Source organism: Pogoniulus pusillus, chromosome Z, assembly GCF_015220805.1.
Source record: "Pogoniulus pusillus isolate bPogPus1 chromosome Z, bPogPus1.pri, whole genome shotgun sequence".
Lineage (NCBI taxonomy): Eukaryota > Metazoa > Chordata > Aves > Piciformes > Lybiidae > Pogoniulus > Pogoniulus pusillus.
Genome location: NC_087309.1, coordinates 27540667 through 27560161, shown reverse-complemented (window position 1 = coordinate 27560161; position 19495 = coordinate 27540667). Strand labels below are relative to the sequence as shown.

General features: G+C 48.1%; 1 protein-coding gene across 2 annotated transcripts in view; it reads left to right on the top strand.

Moving 5' to 3' along the window:
- Nucleotides 1–7049: 7049 nt before the first annotated feature.
- The window catches only part of SKOR2 (SKI family transcriptional corepressor 2), a 38721-nt gene continuing 26275 nt past the window's right edge, over nt 7050–19495 (top strand). For both annotated transcript variants that reach the window (XM_064140426.1, XM_064140425.1), the window contains exons 1-4: nt 7050–7271; nt 14084–16312; nt 17092–17152; nt 17472–17546. In XM_064140426.1, coding sequence (XP_063996496.1) covers nt 14117–16312; nt 17092–17152; nt 17472–17546 — 2332 coding nt within the window. In that variant the 5' untranslated portion in view covers nt 7050–7271; nt 14084–14116. The remainder of the gene's footprint in view (nt 7272–14083; nt 16313–17091; nt 17153–17471; nt 17547–19495) is intronic.

Sequence of the window (19495 nt, the reverse complement as noted above, 5' to 3'; positions counted from 1 at the left end):
AAGACCTCACCAACCTGGCCCTGAACATCCCCAGACTTTATTTTTGTTTTTCCCAGCAATCAACATGAGAGGTGGGGGAACCACATCTGAAGAATCATGAGCAACTTTGCAGCTTAATCCAGGCTCCTTAATGTGCACTATTAAAAAAACAAAAAAAAAAAACTTTGAGAATATAAGAAGAAATAAACCTGAGAATTTCAGAGTGAAAGAGCCAAAAAGCACACACTGGTTTCTGAGGTACCAGAAACACGGTCTGCCTGAGAGTTATTATGTTGGGTGGATGCAGAAAGATGGTATCTCAATAGTTTGGAGAGTGTTGGTTCCAATAGTAAATGAAACAGCAGGAGAACATTGGCTAAGAAGAGTGAAAGCAGACATGCCCAAAGGCTGTATGGGAATAGTGGGCGTGTGCAATACCATAACTTTAAAAAAGTCTTCATTCATATGAATTTAGGCATTCTGAGTACTGTAAGTGAAACATTTTTTTATGTGATATTGAATTCAAATCAGTGCCTGGATGAGCTAAATGAACTCTGTGTGTCATGCAAGGGGCGGAGCAGATACAGGCTTGAGTTGTAATTAAACAATGTACTATTAAAATTAAAGATGTCAAATTATTCTGCATACAATCAAAATGCATTACACTGATCCTATGACTGATAGGATATCCTGAAGTGTCTGAGCTAAAGGGACAGGCTGGCATGAGACAGAATTTTTCTCTTTTAATCAAAAATTCAAGATGACCTTGGTAAGTTTTGTAAGGGTTCTAGGTGCCTCATGCTTCAAAAATATCCTGTGTCCATTGTAAAGACTGACTTTGATGAGAAGATGCTGGGTGCCTAAATTTTATGATCAGATTGGTAGGAGTGTTTTACCTTATATGCTTCCAAATTTATGAAAGGAACAAATCAAAAGGTGTATTGATCCTAGGGCCATGACCCTGAAATTGGATTGTTCCAAGAGGTAAATGCTTAAGATCCCTTTTCTTGGCTAAGTTAACAGTAGAGACTAGAGATAGTTATTGACTCGCTTTCAGTGTCACAGGGGAATCTGGTTTGGGTTTTGTCTATGATCTTATGACAGCACACTATAGATGTATATACAACTTGGAAATACCATCTTGAAATGAGGTGAGGCTTTACACCCCATGGCCAGGATGCTGCAAAGTCTGTGCAGTTGTGGTGGTTTGAAGGGTTTCAGTTCATTTCAGGTTCCCTGAGAATACTACAGAGACGAAGATCTGTCACAGGAGATGGGCCAGTCACCCTGGGTGGCGTAATTCTGTTATTCAATCCCATAATCCTGCTGACACTCTAAAAGAGAGCAGCAAAGTGAGCTCTATCTTTTTTCTTCCTTCCTTTTCAGCTCTCTGGAGGGATTCTTATCTAGGTAACTATGTAGGAGTACCCTGTGGGCTGCAGGCTTCAAGGCTGCAACTGCAGCAAATTTCTAGCTGCACAACTCAGGCCTGCTCAGGCAGAGGAGGGGAATGAGCATTGGGGTTTGCTGGTTTTCAGTGAGACTGTTATTGTTTTACTGCCTTTTTTTTTTAAGAGTAAAATAATCTTATTGTGTCTACTATGACAGCAGTAATTGTCCTTGCTTTGTGGCCAAGAATCACCTGGTGGAGACATGTGGGCTCCAAACCACTCTGGGACCATTACTGAATTGCCCTCAATAATGAGTATGATGATAATCTCTCCACTGAAGAGAATGGATGGATGGATGGAATGTGTGAGCTTCACTGGGTTTCAAGATTCTTTCTTTAATGTAGATTTTTCACTATGATATGTGAGTTTGTTTGATGGTTTTTAACTCATCTATAATATTCCCCATAATTATTTTCAGAAAGAAAAAGCCACACACACCGTTGCAGTGAGTCTTGGACCAGGCTCTGTATTAAGCCAGTAGCTCACAGGTGGCTCTTGCAGACCACTGGGAACACAGCATTGTGAGAGCCACTCCAAAGCTATCCATGAGCTAATCGTGATTACCTCTTTCATAGCAACTTTACAGTGCATGAAAGAAAAATTTGGATGACAAGAAGGAAAGATTGGCAGTGGTCCACTTTCCCAATGAAAATTGAAATAAGTGAAACAAATCTACACTGTGTCTAAGTTCTTGGTAACACTTAATTTTATGTAGCTTTTCAATGATGTTTTTACCTACAATTAATATTTCTTTTTTTTTTCAACTCTGCTATGAAGAAGTGAGAGTGAAAGCAAAGATATGGCAGAGTTTTTAAGGCAATCAAATTTTATAAAATCCCTCTGAGACACTGGTATATAAATGATACTCTCTAAAAACACTGTCATGCACATCCTTTAAGCTGCATAAACTAAGTCTTAAAGAAGAAGTTGTATTTTTCCAATTTAGGAATCTCAACTGAGAAATTGTAATCTGAAGCAGATTGATTTTCAGAAATGCCCAGTTTAGATAGATGGGCAGCAAACCAGGTTATTCACTGGGCATTCTTATTTGAGAGTTTGAATTTAAAATGTTGGCTCTGCAAGATCACAGAGCAATATGTTGAACTAAAGAGAAAAAAATTTCAGATGTCTGGGTGCCCTTGGGCACAGAATCGTATAGAACCATTTAGTCTGGAAAAGACCTAGAAGATCACTGAGTTCTACCATTAAGTCAACACTGCCAAGTCCACCAATAAACCATGTCCCTCAGTCTGCATGTCTTTTAAATACCTCCAGGGATGGTAACTTGACCTCTTCCCTGAGCAGCCTGTTCCATTTCTTAACCCTTAAAAGAAAAAAATGTCCTAATGTCCCCTGGTACAACTAACTTGAGGTCACTTCCTCTTGTCACTTGCTGCTTGGGAGAAGAGACCCACCATCACCTCTCTGCAACCTCCTTTCAAGTAATTGTGGAGAGCAATAAGGTCTCCCCTGAGCCTCCTTTTCTCCAGGCTAAACAACCTCAGTTCCCTCAGCCTCCACGCTAAGACTTATGCTCTAGGCCATTCACCAGCTTTGTCTTTGGACATGCTCCAGCACCTCAATGTATTTCTTGTAGTGAGGGGCCCAAAACTGAGCACAGCATTCAAGGCACAACCTCACCAGTACCACTGTACCACACAGATACAGTTGGTTTAGGAATTAGTTCAGTGGTTGTTATTTCAGACCAAAGCAGAGAACCCCTAGCTTGAAAAAATTAGCAGATGTTTTCACCATAACTTGTTCCAGGGCCCAAAACTGTTTCCATTTGCTTGTTCTATTGGCTCCTGGCATGACAGCCTGAGACTTTTCAGCACAAATACATGCTTGGAGCAAACTTGTCTAGTAGAGGGAATCTGACCTCAGAAGTACCAAAAGCCACTAGTGATACTGGTTAAGAAAAACAATATAGGAATTTTCAACCCATTAGTCCTACAACCACAGATCTTGGAAGGAAAAATTATTCCCTTAACCTTTAAAACAGGTATTATGAAGGTAATTACCTGGAAGAGTTACCGTATATGCTGAAATAGCAATTAATTTTTTTTTAATGGTTTGGGGGGGGGAGTTTCCAGAGGAGAGAATTGAAGCCTTCTCACAGCTACTTCAGTCTTTCTCCTTAATGCAGCAGGTGCCATTAAAAAGGAAAGACAAATATCATAATACTGCAACGTTGCTTAAAAAACACACCTAGAACCTCCTCATCCAGAAGGAGCTTTGCTCTTTGAAAGATAGCCTTGCCTTTGTAAATCTGTTGTAGAATGCTGGAGCCTGAGCAGTTGTGAATTTGTCTTCCTATTTCAGCCATGAAGGCGCAGAATTAAAGTGCCTTCCAATTGGCTGATCCTGCTGTTTCTCTAGCTCCCCTTTAACTTCAGTGGGAGTCTCAGGTGCAGAGAGGAGAGCTTTTAATGACTCAAACAAACAGAGCAACATTGTATAGAGCACGTACCCATAGCGTGCAAGTTTGAGAGTCTACGCACACTTACACGCACTAATATATGTGGAAGTATGGGAAGAAAAGGAAGAATAAAACATGCAGATAAATTTTTAAAGGGTGTCCTTCATGAAGCAGAACAATGCATATATCCTTTATTCCTGTATCATTTCTGTGCCTTGGTCAAAGAGTATTAGAGGCCTTTATTCCTGTATCATTTCTGTGCCTTGGTCAAAGAGTATTAGAGGATACATTTCTGCTCTAAATTACATCTGGGTAAATCCAGAAGAATTCCCCTGAGCCACATTTACCTTTAAGATTTTGCCTGTGTGGGGACACTCAGGAAAATAACCCAAATTAGCTGAAGGTGAGAATTTAGAAGTGGATTAATTAAACTGCATGAAACCCCTGTGAAGGTTGTTCTTATTCAGAATTCAGGTGGTCTTCATTCAATTTAATTTAATTCACTTTGGAAATTAATTCAGATTAATAGTCCTAACAGGTTTTATGTACCTATTCTAGATTAACACTGGGGTAATAAAATGAATCATAGCCCACTGGATTCATGATTTTATACCAAGAGGCTCTGGAGACAGATTGTCCCCAGTGTGTTCAGAAACTAAATGCTTTCCTAGACAAGACAAAGGAGTGAGGCATGTTTGTGGAAATAGATAAGCAATATTCTTTTAGCTTTTCAGGTATTTTCTTTAAAGATCTCATGATAAAAATGAGGTGACAATGACAACACAGCAACAAGTGTCACATTGCTTTTGAGCCCTGTTTTGGGATCCCACAGACTTGCCTTTCCCTGGGGCCCAGTGCTGCATTTATTATTATCCATTGGAGGGGAAGGAAGGAAAAAAAAAAAAAAAAGAAAAAGAAAAAGAAAAAACAAAACCAAACAACCAAATAAACAAAAAAGATCACCAAACATGTCATTTGACACCAAGAGGAGTAATATCCAAATCTCCTAGTTCTGCAAGGCTTGAGACAAGTACAATTCAAGGCTCAGGAAGAGAGGGCCTACCGGTTGAAAAAAACAAAACCTCGTTTTTAAAGATACAGCTGCTCAAAATCACTTCCCAAACAAGGAGAATCTCAAGGGCTTCTTCTTGAGATGTCTGCCTAAAGGCTTCTTCAGAAGGCTTTCTGCTTTTAACATGACGTATCTGAAGTCTGAAGCCCGTTTTTTACAGCACAGTAGCTCAGAGGTCCTGCCCTTGCCTCCTTTCAGTGAGGCAGGGCAAAACTTAGTCGGAGGGTCAGCAGAGCATACATACTGTGTGCCACTCAGCAATCATGCCGGGCTGGGGCTACTGCAAGGAACCCAGTCAAACAACGAGGCAAAAAATGGGGAAAAAAAAAATCAGGTCTTCTGAATCTGTTTGGAAGCAGCCAGATACTGCTATGGTCAAAAATAAAACAACAACAACCAAAGAGTAATAATAATAATAACCCACAAAACAGCCAAACTTATTTCTCACAAGCTTTTTGCAGCTGAAGCACCTGACTTTAGCACAGGTGACTCAGATGGAATTGGTTCCTGTCTACCAAATCCTTTTGCTTATTCAGCTTTTAGTCACCAAATATCTCTTAAAATAAATTAAATTAAAATAAACTTTCAGTCGGTCTAGAAAAATAATTCAACCTCCAGCACCTTGGAGCTGTGATTAAACGGTAACTACACTGCTAACACAATAAAAATATAGCAGTGCTACTGGGACAAAACGTGGGGATGAAGGAGGGGGCTGTTCAGCCAGGACCCTCTCAAAGCCATTCCGCAGGCAGTGCATTTTGGAATAAAACCGCTTTAACAGGTTGAGTCAAGGCAGTCGCTGCAGCGGGAAACCCTCAATCTCTGCTTCCACACTGTCAGCTCCGGGGCTCGGGGGCAAGTTCGTCATCACTACCGGGGACACTGCGGGTCATCGCTCTTTGGAATATCAGGGACAAAGAAAAGGGAAATTCGGCTCCCCGTCGCATATCCCGAAACCACCTAAAACGACGGGCAAACGAGCGGAGAAAAGCGGGCGGTGCAGCGGCAGCGGGTGCGTCCCGGCTGGGCACGTAGAGTTTTAGTACCCTCCCCCACATACCCAGCACCTCGATCGGTCCGAGACACCCCTTCGGCGTCGCGGGGCAAGACTCAGCCCCGCAGACCCTGGTTTTCCCGCTTCAAACCTAATCTGCTGTTTGGGCAAAACTGACCTGTTTCTTGGCCCAAATTTCTTTCAAATGCGTTCTCTCATTTTAAAATGTGTATATTTGTTGATTTGTTTATTTATTTGGTTATTTATTGAAGACGTGGCGCGGGTGCTCCGCGATCCCTAGAGCATCCTTTCCCCTGCCTGTTCTTTCATCTGGCTTCTTCCTAGCGAAGAGGGCCGGGTGATCCCGCACACCCACAGATCTCTCCTACTCTTCGTCCCAGATCCTTCGGATCCTCTTCCCTAACAAGGGTGTCCCACAAGGGCCAGGACAGCATGTGATCCCCTGTTGGGACCAAGATCCTCCTTTGCGAGAGTAGGGGACACTCTCCCTTTCCCCAGTAGTTTCGGGGATGCGCACAATGTAGCTGCGCAGGCTGCGGTACTCCTCTCCTTGCAGCCAGCTAAAGGCTGTTCTCTTAATGAATTACTAATGAGTTAAAATTGGACAGCCGGCTTAATTAAAGCGTAGAGGCAATGTGTTTACCACATTGTAATTGAACTCATTAGGGCTTCGGCTTTGTGTTTTTAAGCAGCCGCCTTGTTCTGCACGTCGAGTGATCCGCGGGAAAGTGCTTTGCTGGGGACGGGGGCTCTGCGGGAGCTTGGAGTGACGGCTGGCTGTGGCCCCCATGCCCTTCTCTCCCGCAGGGACTTGTGCTGGGTGAGGGAACCCCTCCTACTGTCCCGCAAAACACTCACGGTTGGAGAGTGCTCGTCTCCACATTTTCTTCCTTTTTATTTTTTCCCCCAGGGGAAGCAAAATTTGTTTGGGGGAATTCGGGGAAGCGGACACCGCCCCTGCAACAGGGTCCCTCTTGTCCCTTCTTCAGGCGGCAGGAAGTGTATGGGGGTGGGGTGGAGTACCTCGGAGTACCCCTTCCATCCTCCGCAGCCGTCGGGGGCACACTGCCCCAGGATAGCGGCGGGGCGGGGGCAGCCGCGGTTTCCCACCTCTCTCCGTGAGGGGAGGGGGCCAGGGAAGGGGGCGGCTTCCCCGCACAGCTTGCAGGGCGCTGCCTGGCTGCTAGAAGGCGTCCGAGACCCGACCCACCCTCGGCACAGCCGCCGCAACAGAGGCGGAAGACAAACTTACGCGCAGCGCAGCGATCGCAGAAAGCGGCCCAGAGCCGGCCGCCCCTCTGCTCCGGGAGGGGCCCATGGAATTCGGGAGAGCAGGTAAGATATGAGGCTAGGGGCAAGGCGGAAAGGGATACGGATAGGATGTGTTCCTTTCCTCTCGGAGTACAGTTGTAATGTCGTTCGCTGTCGCGATAGGTCGCATGGTTGTGTTGCTGCTCAGGATTGGAGCGTGGGTAAAGCGGTTGACCGACACTTGGGTCGAGTCCCGCTGGGGCAGAGAAGCCCCTCGCAAGTTTGGAGTGTAGCAGAGAGAAGGATCGATGGTTTGTAGCAGTCCTCTCAGGAGCTGCGCGTTTTCCTCCCCCAGCTTTTTTTCTAGACGCACACTTTACCTTCTTTTTGGTTTTCCTTCGAAATTATCAACTTCGGGTCCGGTTCAGAGACAGGACAGGAGGAGCAAGGCTGGCTGGTCCTCAAGGTCAAAGCGGGGACCTCCCGCCCCCACTCCCCCCGGGAAGGTGGGAATGGGGGTGCAAAACTCTCCACTCAGCACCGTGCCTGCGCAGCGCTGTGTATCCTGCCGGTGAGGAGCAAGGGAAGCGCTGCTTACCTTTTCTCCTACGCGGAGCGACCCTCCTCGCGCGTAAAGGGGCTGGTCTGGGGAGAGGGGATAGTTAAGACGCCACTACCAGCCTGACGTCCGCTCTGCTTTGTCAGTGGCTCCAAGGTTTAAAAGTCGAGGGACAACGATAGATCTTTTACTCATTATTACTCGCTGGGCTTTGGGAGGCTGAGAGCTGGAGCCGAAGTGGGGAGCTCTCGGGAAAGCCCTCTCCCCCTAGTCCCGTCCTTGTCGGGCTACCTGCTTGTTGCACAGCTCCTATCTATCGGCTGCCCCGAAGCAGGAGCTCACTGCGGTCTCTATAACCTTTTGGAAACATGCCTTTAGCGTGTTACTTTTTAAACATAATCCTGTAAGACACAGAAATAGAGGAGGAAGACGAGAGGAATGGATAGGATGGTGGATAAGGAAAGAAGTTGCATTTGGATACAGAGAGGGAGAAGATGACAAACCAGACCCTTGAGTGGGTAATGTGAACTGTCAACGAGTGTAGGAGTGTAATAGTCAAACAATCCCAATCCCCATAGGTTGTTTATTCCTCATAAAATACAACTCTGCATAGCAGGAACTTACTGCAAACATTTATCAATAATGAATGAATCTCCTGTAATAAAATACTCACATAATTAGCTACAGTCAAGTACGTGCATTACGCAGAGGCTATTGCAACTCTGTTGAAAATCCGACTTAAATAAATCCTCTCAAACAGCCTTTTAAGAAGAAGGGGGGGGGAGGGAAGGAGGAGGCAGGAGCAAACCACCACCCAGCATTTCTCATCCTTTTATGTCGTTTTTGAAACCCAAGCAAAACTGCTCCTGAATATAACAGAAAACTCTTTGGTGAATTCAGAAGAGTCATTAACATTCAGCTTTAAGTGAATGTTAAGAGTAAATAAAGAAATCTCGTGATTGTAATAGTTGCAACAAAGCAATAATAAACCAGTGGGTGGTCATCAGTAATGATAAATGTACCATTATTACTACGTGTTGGGGAACAGGGTTTGGAAAACTACTTCAGACTTTTTAGTGGCCAGCTTGGTGGCAATTCGTTTCTTAGTCTGGCAGAGGGGAAGGGGAAAAAAAGCGCTATATAATTTTATACACAATTTAGGTGAAAATAAATTTGAATCTGTATATTACATTTTTAATTTCAAAATAGTAATTAAAGCTGGTTCGTTATATCTCTTCTGAAAGTCTCAGCGCTCATCTTAATTGTCTGTTTGTACAATCTACTTTCTAAGATACCCAAGGTTGCTGGGTTCTGAAAGACGAAAAAATTAATTATTTGCTGATGTGATGACTCCTCGCCCCGTAGTATTACGTTTTCCTTGGAAGTTTGGTCTCCATCACAGCCTGGTTAGAGCCTCGTTTCTCTGACCTGAAAGTTTGTTCTTCTTTTACATTACTTCAAAGCAGGCACGTATCTGAGGGAAGGTGTTCAGGGCACTTTAAACTGTACGTTTGAAATTAAAAACAAAAACACCACCCAAAACCAAACCACACCCAAAACAAAACGAGTAGCTGAAATGGGTTTGGGATTTACACACACACACACCTCCCGTATTCCACTACCCTCCCAAGGGGTTATTTCACCCACATCTAGACTTGCAGCTCTTTTCATCTATGCCACATCATTCCCAGGCAGCATTGAAAAAAACCCACTCGTGGTTTTAAGCTGTGAGGAGAGGATCACAAAGCATTCACCTCGTAACGGGCTGCCAGTCGCTTCCCCTATGATGAAATAAAATCGCAAATCGCATTTTTTTTTTGGTGCTGTTTCAGAAGGGTGATGCTGGGATCTGGCGGGGGACCTTCCCCTGAGGGTATCCGTATGTCCTGGCTGAGGTCTGCACGTACCTTCGGCAAGAACCACCTCGAGTTTCGATCGCTCGGAACATATTAAACTGAGAAGTTAAGAGAGCTCCCTCAGACAAAAGATGCTGTACAAGGTTCCTTCCCTTCAGCCGTCTTGCTGGTTTTTAGCGACCGGCGGGGTATCAAACTACCCAGAAATGCGCCATCTCTAAACTCTCACATTGCCCTTAGAGAGCCGGGAGAAAATCGTGTTGGGTCTTTTCACCTCCCGTTATTATGGTTATAGATGTATCTTTCCGAGACGTCCTCTTGCAACTGAAAAACTCAGAGATCTCTGCCCTTTTGTTGTATGTAGCCGGGTTATTCAAGAGCAGAGACAAAAGCCCGAAGTGATGTGATCTAAATGAGCTCCGGGGTTTTCCAGATGGGACCACCTCCATTCCACATGCCCTCTCTGTTTTCCGCTTAGTATAACAAAACGCGATTAAAAAAAAAAAAAAAAAAGTGTGTATGTGTGTATATATATGGGGGAGTGTATATATACACACACTTTAAAAAGAGCAGCGAAATCTACTTCCCCCCGCTCCGCCATCCCCCCCACCAAAAAAAAAAAAAAAAGTATTTTGTAAATCTCATTTGCTGCCTAAATTTTGCTAGAAGGAATGGGTTTTTAATAGTACTTCGTGTGTCCGTTACTTACACGACCGCAAGTTTCAATGGGATGTGAAGGGAAGGGAGGAGGGAATGGATCCGTGCTGAAGGTGGTTTACTCTGTGGTTTTTTAAACGCACCGAGATTATCTTGCTCCTCTGGCCTCTCTGCTACAATATTTAAGCGCTGTGGAAGTAAATAAAGGCAGTGAGGTTGGTTGTTTTAAACTTGGCCCCTTTTCTCAGATGCTCGTTTTCACACGAAGCAATCTGCAGCCAGAGGAGCTGCTGCTGCCGCTTCTCGCTCAGCAGAATCGTGACAGAGGAAGATGGAAAAGGAGCTAGGACTCGTGCCTATCCTTTTTAGACTTCTGGGAAAAGTTTGTCTACTTTCCTCTCCTAGGAGGTGACTCCAACCCAGACGTTGCAAATTACAACAGCAAGTAACGAACGGGAGTAAGCGGAGGTGACAACAGGACAGGAGAGCCCAGGTCTGCAGTTAACCGAGGAGCAGTGTAGACACCCTGCCTCAGGTCGGGATGCCACACTCGTCCCCTCCTATCCCCCGCCTCTTGCTCAGGGCCCAAGATGGGCTCCAGCTGGCCCATGGGGATGGCAATGGGATCGACTGCGGCCAGAGCAGCCTCGCGGGCCTCGCCAGCCTGGAGAACACCTGCGGGAGCCATCCGGCCCCTAGGTGGACCGAGTTTTCTCTAGGAAGCTAAGTTCAACACCTATGATTCTCCTGGCTGGGGTCTCCAAAAGAATTAAGTATTAAAACAAGTAAAGAACGGTATATTCACGCCCTGCTTCTCAAAGGCGTTGGTAAGGGTCGATCTCTGTTCCCACTTCGGAGAACTCCACAGAATCAAGACCCCTTGGTGCGACTGTGGATAGTGTCTGAAGAGGGTCTTTCCCACTCTCCCCTTCATGGGAGCTAGCAGGTCCTCTTCCCACGGGTTTCGCCTTTCCCTGTAGAAGAAGCTTAGTAAGCCCTTCAGTTTTTCCAACTGAATTCAAAGAGGTCAACAGTAGAGAGTAGGTGAGCAAAAAAAAGAGCTGAGTTTGCTTTCCGTTTAATCTCCGCTAAATAAAACGCAGTCTCCGGCTAACGACTGCCCCGGACCGAGTCTATATTTTCAGCCTGTCCTAAGCCGCGAGGTCCATGCTCGGGGGCTTGCTTCGTTGAAAGCGCTTTGCAAAACCTTCTCATCCATTTCGTCTCCTGCACTCGCTCTTCCTCCTCTCTCAACGCTGGGCTCAGAGCCTGGGGCAAAGTTGTCCATTCCCGGTTCTCCCGAGAACTGTCGGGGAAAAACCCGAGAGGCAGAGAAGTGCGCTGTCCCGCGGTTGATGCAGGAAAGCAGGCACCGATAGCCCGCAAAAGCAGACGCCTTCTCCCTAAAAACTCACTCTGTCTCTCCTGGTGCGGACCAGGGAGCGAAGACAGGAGGGGAGATTCTCCCTGGCGTGGTAATAGATCATACAATGTGTGACACGGGTTTAACCAATAAAACAATTTGAATCAATTAGCTGGCAGAGGAGACTTTTGAAGTGTAAAATTCATGTCAGTCTGGCTAGGAAACATTGATTAAAATGTCACCAATGTGAGGCTTGTAGCTATCGCTCACGGAAAGCAGCAGCCTCCGTACAGAAGAGGTTCGGGAAAAAGTAAGAGGGAGGGGGGAAACGGGGAATGTGGCAGCGGAGTGCAGGTTTAATAAAAAGTGACAAAAATAATAAGGGGAGGTGTGATTTTTTTAATTCTAATTTTCCTCCAAAGTTAGAAAGGATCTGAGAGATCTGAGGGTCTCTGCCATTTAGCTGCCCAGGGGCTGGAAAGTGAAGAGAGTCGTTGAGCGTGAAATTTTCACTCGAATATGTAATGTCTGGGGCGGGGGGAGAGGAAGAGAAAATAAAAAAAAAATCAAACAAAACCAAATATCAAGTTTTCGTAGCTAAATGTGAAAAGAGCTTTGGCATTGGTCATGTGCATGGGAAGAAAACGAGAAGTGGAAGTATTCTTGTTTAAAAAAAAATCAGAGGAAAACTAGGAAACAATTTACGAAACACCTGACAGTACAGACGTCCTGCGTGACTTAGCTAGAGTTTTTTGTTTTTCTTTTTAATTTTCCCATTTTTTACCCTACTTCGCAGCTTTTCTCTCTGGAAAGGACAGGAGTTGAGCGGGTTTGGTCTTCCTGCTCCTTTCTGCATGGAGCGGCGGGAAGGACCGAAGATGTTACTGAGGATTTTGGGGGGTAGATGAGGGGGGAGGGAAATAACTTTTTACTGCACTCTATTTCAGGGAAAAAAAAGGGGGGGGGGGGGGGGAAGAGAAAACAGATGCTGAAGACTATTTACTGGGTCGGGTTTTATGCCTTAATTGTGGGCATAAAGTAATTAGAATAAAACAAAATACACTTGTGCCTTGTTGTAGGAGCGATAATCTGAGTTCTGCTCCTTCTGAAAGTGGTTTTGGTAAATCACTCCAGTGCATTTTGGAAGAAGACAGCGGGTCACAGCACCTATTAATGCCCATGAGGCTCGGGCGGGAAATCAACTTTCAGGGTTTTTTGTTTGTTGCCCTTTTCCTCCCCTCTTTTTAACTCCCCCGGCCTGTCTAGTAATTTAGGACAGATTTGTTTAATAACACCGACCAGACGGGGCTTTTCTCAGTAGCATAACCATCATATCCAGAGTTTTGTGTTTTAGGTTGGGCTTTTGTTGGAGTTTTTTATTTGTTTGGGGTTTTTTTGGTGGTTTGGGGGTTTGTTTTGTGTTTGGGTTTTTTTGGGTGGTGTTTGCTTTTCCTGGAAGCGAATGGGCTCAGATGGTTGTGGGGAAAAGGGTTTTTTAAAAAAAAAAAAGGCGAAAAAAGAGCAAAAATAGCCAAAGTGCATCCCTTCTTCAGCGGCTTTGTCCCCATATCCGGCGTCACTTAGCAGGGAAGCTTGTGCGTGGAGTCGGCTGGGACAAGGTGAGCTCGGAGCGGGGCGGTGACAGGAGGCCGTGCCCCGACGGGGCGTCCGCACCTCCTCCCGGTGTGGTGAAGGAAGGGAGGAAGGAGAGAGGGAGGGGGGAGCCGGAGCCCCCACCAGTCTTCACCGCCCCCCGGCCGCTGACGTCACTGAGCCCACGGGGGGGCCGCCGCGCGCCCAGCGAGGTGCGGAGGTTCCGCGCTTGCAGCCACCGCAACGAGGGCAAGGCTGCGGCTGGGCTGGCTGCTAAACGGCGGCGAGGTGAGGATGTACTTCCCTCCCGTCAGAGGGACGGGTAGAGCTTGGCCGCGGAGGTAAAGGGCATCAGGCGGGGAGGATGCGCGGGTAGCCGCAGAAAGCATAGAAATTATTTTTATTCACTTTCTGGGTTTTTCCGACGCTGGGGGTGCGGAGATATGAACCCGTGGGGCCGTGCACACGGGTGGGAAGTGGGCGCCGTGCCGACGTTGGCTCTGCGGAGCAGCCTCCAGGGGTGCCGTCGGGTTCCAGGTCGGAGAGGCAGACATACAACTCTGATGCGTGTTTCGGGATGAACCACCCGTGGGTTGGGACATATTCCTAATGTGGGGAGGTTGGCTCATTTACTGTCATCTCCGCACCTTCGGCGGGATGCGCGCAAGGGAGAACCGGTGTGGGAAGGGGCAGGCGGCCCGCAACCCCAGCTACAGCCTCGAAGAGGCCAGCGGGGGCTTGGGGTCACTGAGGGTCGCGCTTTCCCACGTCGGGAAACTGGAGGGTATGTGTATGCTTGCAGCAGGGATCCTTCCGTCCCCGGTGGGTCGGCAGCTGACGGCGCTTTCTCCTCTTTCTCCGCCCGCAGCTGAAGCTGAGCAGCACCCCCGGCACTGAGACAATGGCGACGAGCCCGCTGCCCGGCCCCACGGACATCTTGCTGCCCTCGCCGTCCAGCACGTACCCGCCGGACCCCATGAACCAGCCGAGGGCCGGACACGCCACCATGAAGCCCAATCAGGTGGGGCAGGTGATCCTCTACGGCATTCCCATCGTCTCTCTGGTCATCGACGGGCAGGAGCGGTTGTGTCTAGCGCAGATCTCCAACACTCTCCTTAAAAACTTCAGCTACAACGAGATCCATAACCGGCGGGTGGCTCTGGGCATCACTTGCGTGCAGTGCACACCAGTGCAGCTGGAGATCCTTCGGCGGGCTGGGGCCATGCCCATCTCCTCCCGCCGCTGCGGTATGATCACAAAGCGAGAAGCAGAAAGGCTCTGCAAGTCCTTCCTGGGAGAGAACCGGCCTCCCAAACTGCCAGATAACTTCGCCTTCGACGTGTCCCACGAGTGCGCCTGGGGCTGTCGCGGCAGCTTCATTCCGGCCCGCTATAACAGCTCCAGGGCCAAGTGTATCAAGTGCAGCTACTGCAGCATGTATTTTTCGCCCAACAAGTTCATCTTTCACTCCCACCGCACTCCTGACGCCAAGTATACTCAGCCCGACGCCGCCAACTTCAACTCCTGGCGCCGTCACCTCAAGCTCACCGATAAAAGCCCCCAGGACGAGCTGGTCTTCGCCTGGGAGGACGTCAAGGCCATGTTCAACGGCGGCAGCCGTAAGCGGGCCTTGCCGCCCGCTCCTCCTGCCCCCGCCGCAGCCGCCCCTGCAGCCTGCCACCCGCTGGGCTCGGTGAAGGCGGCGGCTGCTGTAGTAGGCGGCGGGTTGCTGAGTCCGCACCTCCTGGCAGCCCCTCCTGAGCTGCACCAGAAAAGGCCGCGCTTTGAGGACGACGAGGAGCTGCAGGAGGCCGTGGCAGCGGCGGCAGCAGGGCACGGCGGCAAAAGCCCGCGGAGCTACCCGGTCATCCCGGTGCCCAGCAAGGGCTCCTTCGGCGGCGTGCTCCAGAAGTTCCCCGGATGCGGGGGACTCTTCCCGCACCCCTACGGTTTCCCCGCCGCCGCCTTCGGCCTCTGCCACAAGAAAGAGGAAGGCGGCGGAGGTGCCGATGCGCTCGGCGGGGCGGCGGCACACAAAGCTGGCGGGGGGGCGGCGGCAGGGAGCGGCCTCTCAGGGCTCTTCTGGCCGGGCAGAAAGGACGCCGCCTTCTACCCGCCCTTCTGCATGTTCTGGCCGCCCCGCACACCGGGCGGGCTGCCGGTACCCACCTACCTGCAGCCGCCCCCGCAGCCCCCCGGGGCCCTGGGCTGCTCACTGGGCGACGGGGCGGGCCTACTGCGCCAGGCTTTCCTGGACCTCTCGGAGCCCGGCGGCGAGGGCAGTACCGCGGGACTGGGCACGCCGCCCGCCACCGCCGCCCCCCCGCCCGCTCCGGCCGCCGCCGCCGCTGGCGGCTCGCGGGACCCGCTCTTCGAGTCGCCCCCTGGCGGCGCGGAGCCCGCCTCACCCGCTGCCTCTGAGAGCGGCGGCGGCAGCGGCGGTGGGCGCGTCCCGCCGCATCACCCACACCTGCTAGAAGCGGTGGCCGGCCGTAAGGCGAGCGGCGGGTACCACCACTCCAGCGCCTTCCGACCGGTGGGCGGTAAGGAGGACTCGGAGAGCTTGGCCAAGCTGCACGGCGGGGGCCCGCCCCGTGCTGCCTCACCGCCGCCCCTGCAGCTGTTACTGCCGCCGCCGCCGCCTCCTGAGGACGCGGGATGCGAGCGGCACCCGCTCCCTCCGCCGCCGCACCCCTCGCACCGCCTCCTTTCGCCCGGTGGCACCAGCTGCAGCTTCGCCAGTGAGGACAGCAGCGACGAGGACGACGAGGACGAGGAGGAGGAGGACGAGCCCGAAGTGGACGTTGAGGAGCACAAGGCCCCCGAGGAGGATGAGGACGAGGAGGAGGGCGAGGAAGAGACGCGTGGTGGAGATTCCTTGGCGGCCGGTGTCCGCTTCCCGCCCAGCCGTGGTCTGCAGGAGAAGAGCGGCCGGGAGCGCCCAGCCAGCGGTCCCTTTCCCCGGCCAGCAGCTGAAGAGAAGCCGGGAGAAGGGCAGGCCCCGTCGGGGCCGCCTCCCGGGGCTTCCCGGGCAGGCAGCGGCGACAGCAGCCCAGCGCATCACCCATGCCTGGAGGAGCAGACCCCGTACAAAGATGTAAATGTCCCGTTTAAGCCCCCTTCCCACCTAACCGACACATCCTGTCCCAGCGCAGGAGAAGGTCCTCCGGGTGTGGGTAAATGGAACGCTGTGTATGTCTCTGCTACCGTGGTTGGCATTGTGCCCCCTCAACCACCGTGTCAGGTGTCAGTTCCTTAGAACGCCTGGCAGGCTAGGACCAGGCCTGGTGGAATGTGGGTGAACATGGCCCACCGTAGCCTCCTGGGGTGTCAGGCCTACCCATTTCTCCTCACCTTCAAATTTCAAGAGTGGCTTAAAACCCCACCACCCACAAGGGCAAGCATCTGCTTCTCAGGCACACCTGTCCCTGTGGGGAGCTGTGGCACTGTTTTACATCATGCCAAGCATGCCAGGCCTGGTCATGGCATCTAGGGACAAGCCCTGAAGGATAGCAAATATAAGTATGGCAGATTATTCAGGTGCGTTTCCTTGCCCAGCAGGGTGGAGCTGCGTGGCTGTTGGTATTGCTCTATAGCCTGACCTCATCACAGATAACAATACAGGAGAAAATATTACAGGCCCTATCTTGGGGTAGGTACTGTCACCCTACCCAGCACATGGCTGGCAAGTTTCCCATGGGATGCGTTTTTTTTCCATAAAGGTGGCTGTGGAAGACATCACAGTGGGATTCCCACCATGTTGTTTCCCTGGGTGCTTTTTGTGCTTGCCGTTGATAAACAGACGGAGACTTCCTATTTGTTCCTCGTCAGTTTTGATACTCATACTGTGCATTTAACTCCTTTCTGTTTTCCTAGAATCAGAAGAGCAAGGAGAGTAACCAGGTCATCTTGCCTACAAAAGAGGACACCTTCTCAGGTGAGTACAGACATGGACCTGCCCACTGACCAAGGGGTGTAGGAATTCATAGTTCTGCAAGCTATGTGGGTTTGTTCTTTATCACTTAGCAAAAATAAATCACTTCTGTGATTTCAATTAAAAAAATCCATTAAGCATTCTAATAGTCTCTCTATGGTGGTAATTTAGCATTATACTCATTCGCATCCAAAATGCGTCTCTGTGCATGCTGCATGTACAAATATATATTTATTCTTCCTTTGGATTCTGATGCTCATTTTGCTTTGCAGATTCTTGCTGGTAAAAGTGTTTTAAGCACTGCATTTTGTTTGGATTTCAGATAAGAACAAGGAGCATAATTTTTTCATCACTGATTCAGAGCCTTCAGGAGGAGACTTCTGGAGAGATTTAGCAGGTAGGCTCAGAAGAAGGTAGAGGATAAAGAGACAGAGACCTAAATTCATAATCAAATGTCTGAATATTCAGTACAAGGGTAAAGATGCAAACAATTCCAAGCAAATACAACTGAGAAAAATGCAAATAGGTGGAAAGCAGTGACATTAATAGGAATAAGATTATTAATTGCTGGGCATATTTCAGCAGAAATTTCAGAAATATATCAGGTTACACAATGAAACAGGCTGGAAAAGCATAAAATGACAATAATTGAAATGTTCTCTTTGAAACCTTCCATTAAAAAGGATCACAGCTTATTGCTTTTAATATCTGTCAGAAAGACATTAAAGGTGTTTTATGACATCTATGCCAACATTTATATTATCTCCATGATAATGATCTCTACACAAAATGTATAATACATTTACAAAAATTACATTATACAAATTAAATGAAACCACCTTTTACTGATTGCTAAATGTCTCCAAGGGGTTTGGGAAAGACGTGATTAGAAGTTTTGATACTAAGTTGTCTATTGCAGTGTCTTAAGGAGAGGTTTTTGTTTCTTGGGAAAAAGGAATCTAATTTTCCATTTATGTAATGCAAACTGCCTTGGCTTTGACTATTCACGGTTAATTGACTGTCAAACGAGGTTGTTATCCTCAGGCAATGTCTGCAAATTTGCCTGTCAAATGAGACAGAGAGAGCAAACGGGGAGAGAGAGTTGTACAAGGAGTGGAAATGAAGAAATGGGATCTTACAGAAATCTTATATAATAACAGCGAACAATTGAAAGATCGCAAACATTTGCAAATGTATCCCATTTCAAAGGACGTTTTTTAGAAATACTTAATAATAAGACCTGCTTCGGCACTGGTATGTGAGGAAGGAATGCATCAGTGTGTCAGATTTTTGCAGATTTTGTGGTTGTGGGATTGAGGCGGTGGACCAATGGATAACACCTAATTATCTTCCCTACTTTCAAATAATTACCACTGAGAGCACAGCAATGCTACTAGCAGAAGTGAACCTTGAGAAGCCAAGCATTTTCAGGAATACAGTACAATCTGCATAGCGAGTGTTTGGCACTGTGACCAATTTTTTTTTCTTTTGTCTTTTAGGCAATTATTCTATCCATGTTCATTTTAAACAGCAAATTATGGTAATATTTTGGGGTTTACTTACATGTCACAGCCCCCCTCTCTCTCTCAAACTGTGATTGTTTTGTATTTACTGGTGCTGTGAGATCATGGTAGCTACATGTTTATTTTCAAGGGAAATTTAAATGTAAATTTTAGTTTTCAAAGATGGGTACTACCTTGCACGTTTCAACTCAGTGAAGAGCCTTAAATATATTAAACAACCCAAGAGGCGTTTGAAGGTCTCAGAGCTGTATCGGAGATGAAGTGACTGCAAAGAAACACAGAATGTTCAAGGGCTCATTTCTGAGGAGAATTTCTGTGTGCTCTCAAACCAGGAGCAGTCCCGTTATCTTCAGAGGGATTCGTATCGCTGTATCTCTGTAGCATTGGGCCTTCTTAATCTTGCCCAGCTATATTGGCAAGGCTTTTCTCTTTGGTTGTCCAACCGTTCCACAGAATATTCTGTCTCTCTAGTTTGCTTAGTGCACTGGGTACATTTGTGAGTTACTTAAGCTATACCTTCTTAATAAGTTTAAATGATCCTGGACATGTCTCTCCGTGTCAGATGGACTGGTATTTATTAAGTAAATGTAGGAAAGAGAGTCTTAAAACAAAAGTGATTTTTTTGGTGCCAACTATTTGTAAAAGCTTATGTTTGCTTCTTGTTCTCAGTGTGCCAGTGAACTTAATAAGCAGAGCTCTTTCCAAGGCTGAAATAGATACAGGCTTGAAGCCCCCATGGCCATTGGTCCTGCCAGTAAACTGTTAGTGAAAACCCCACTTTGCTTTTCTGTCTGGCAGCGCTTGGAAAGAGCTCAAATTTATT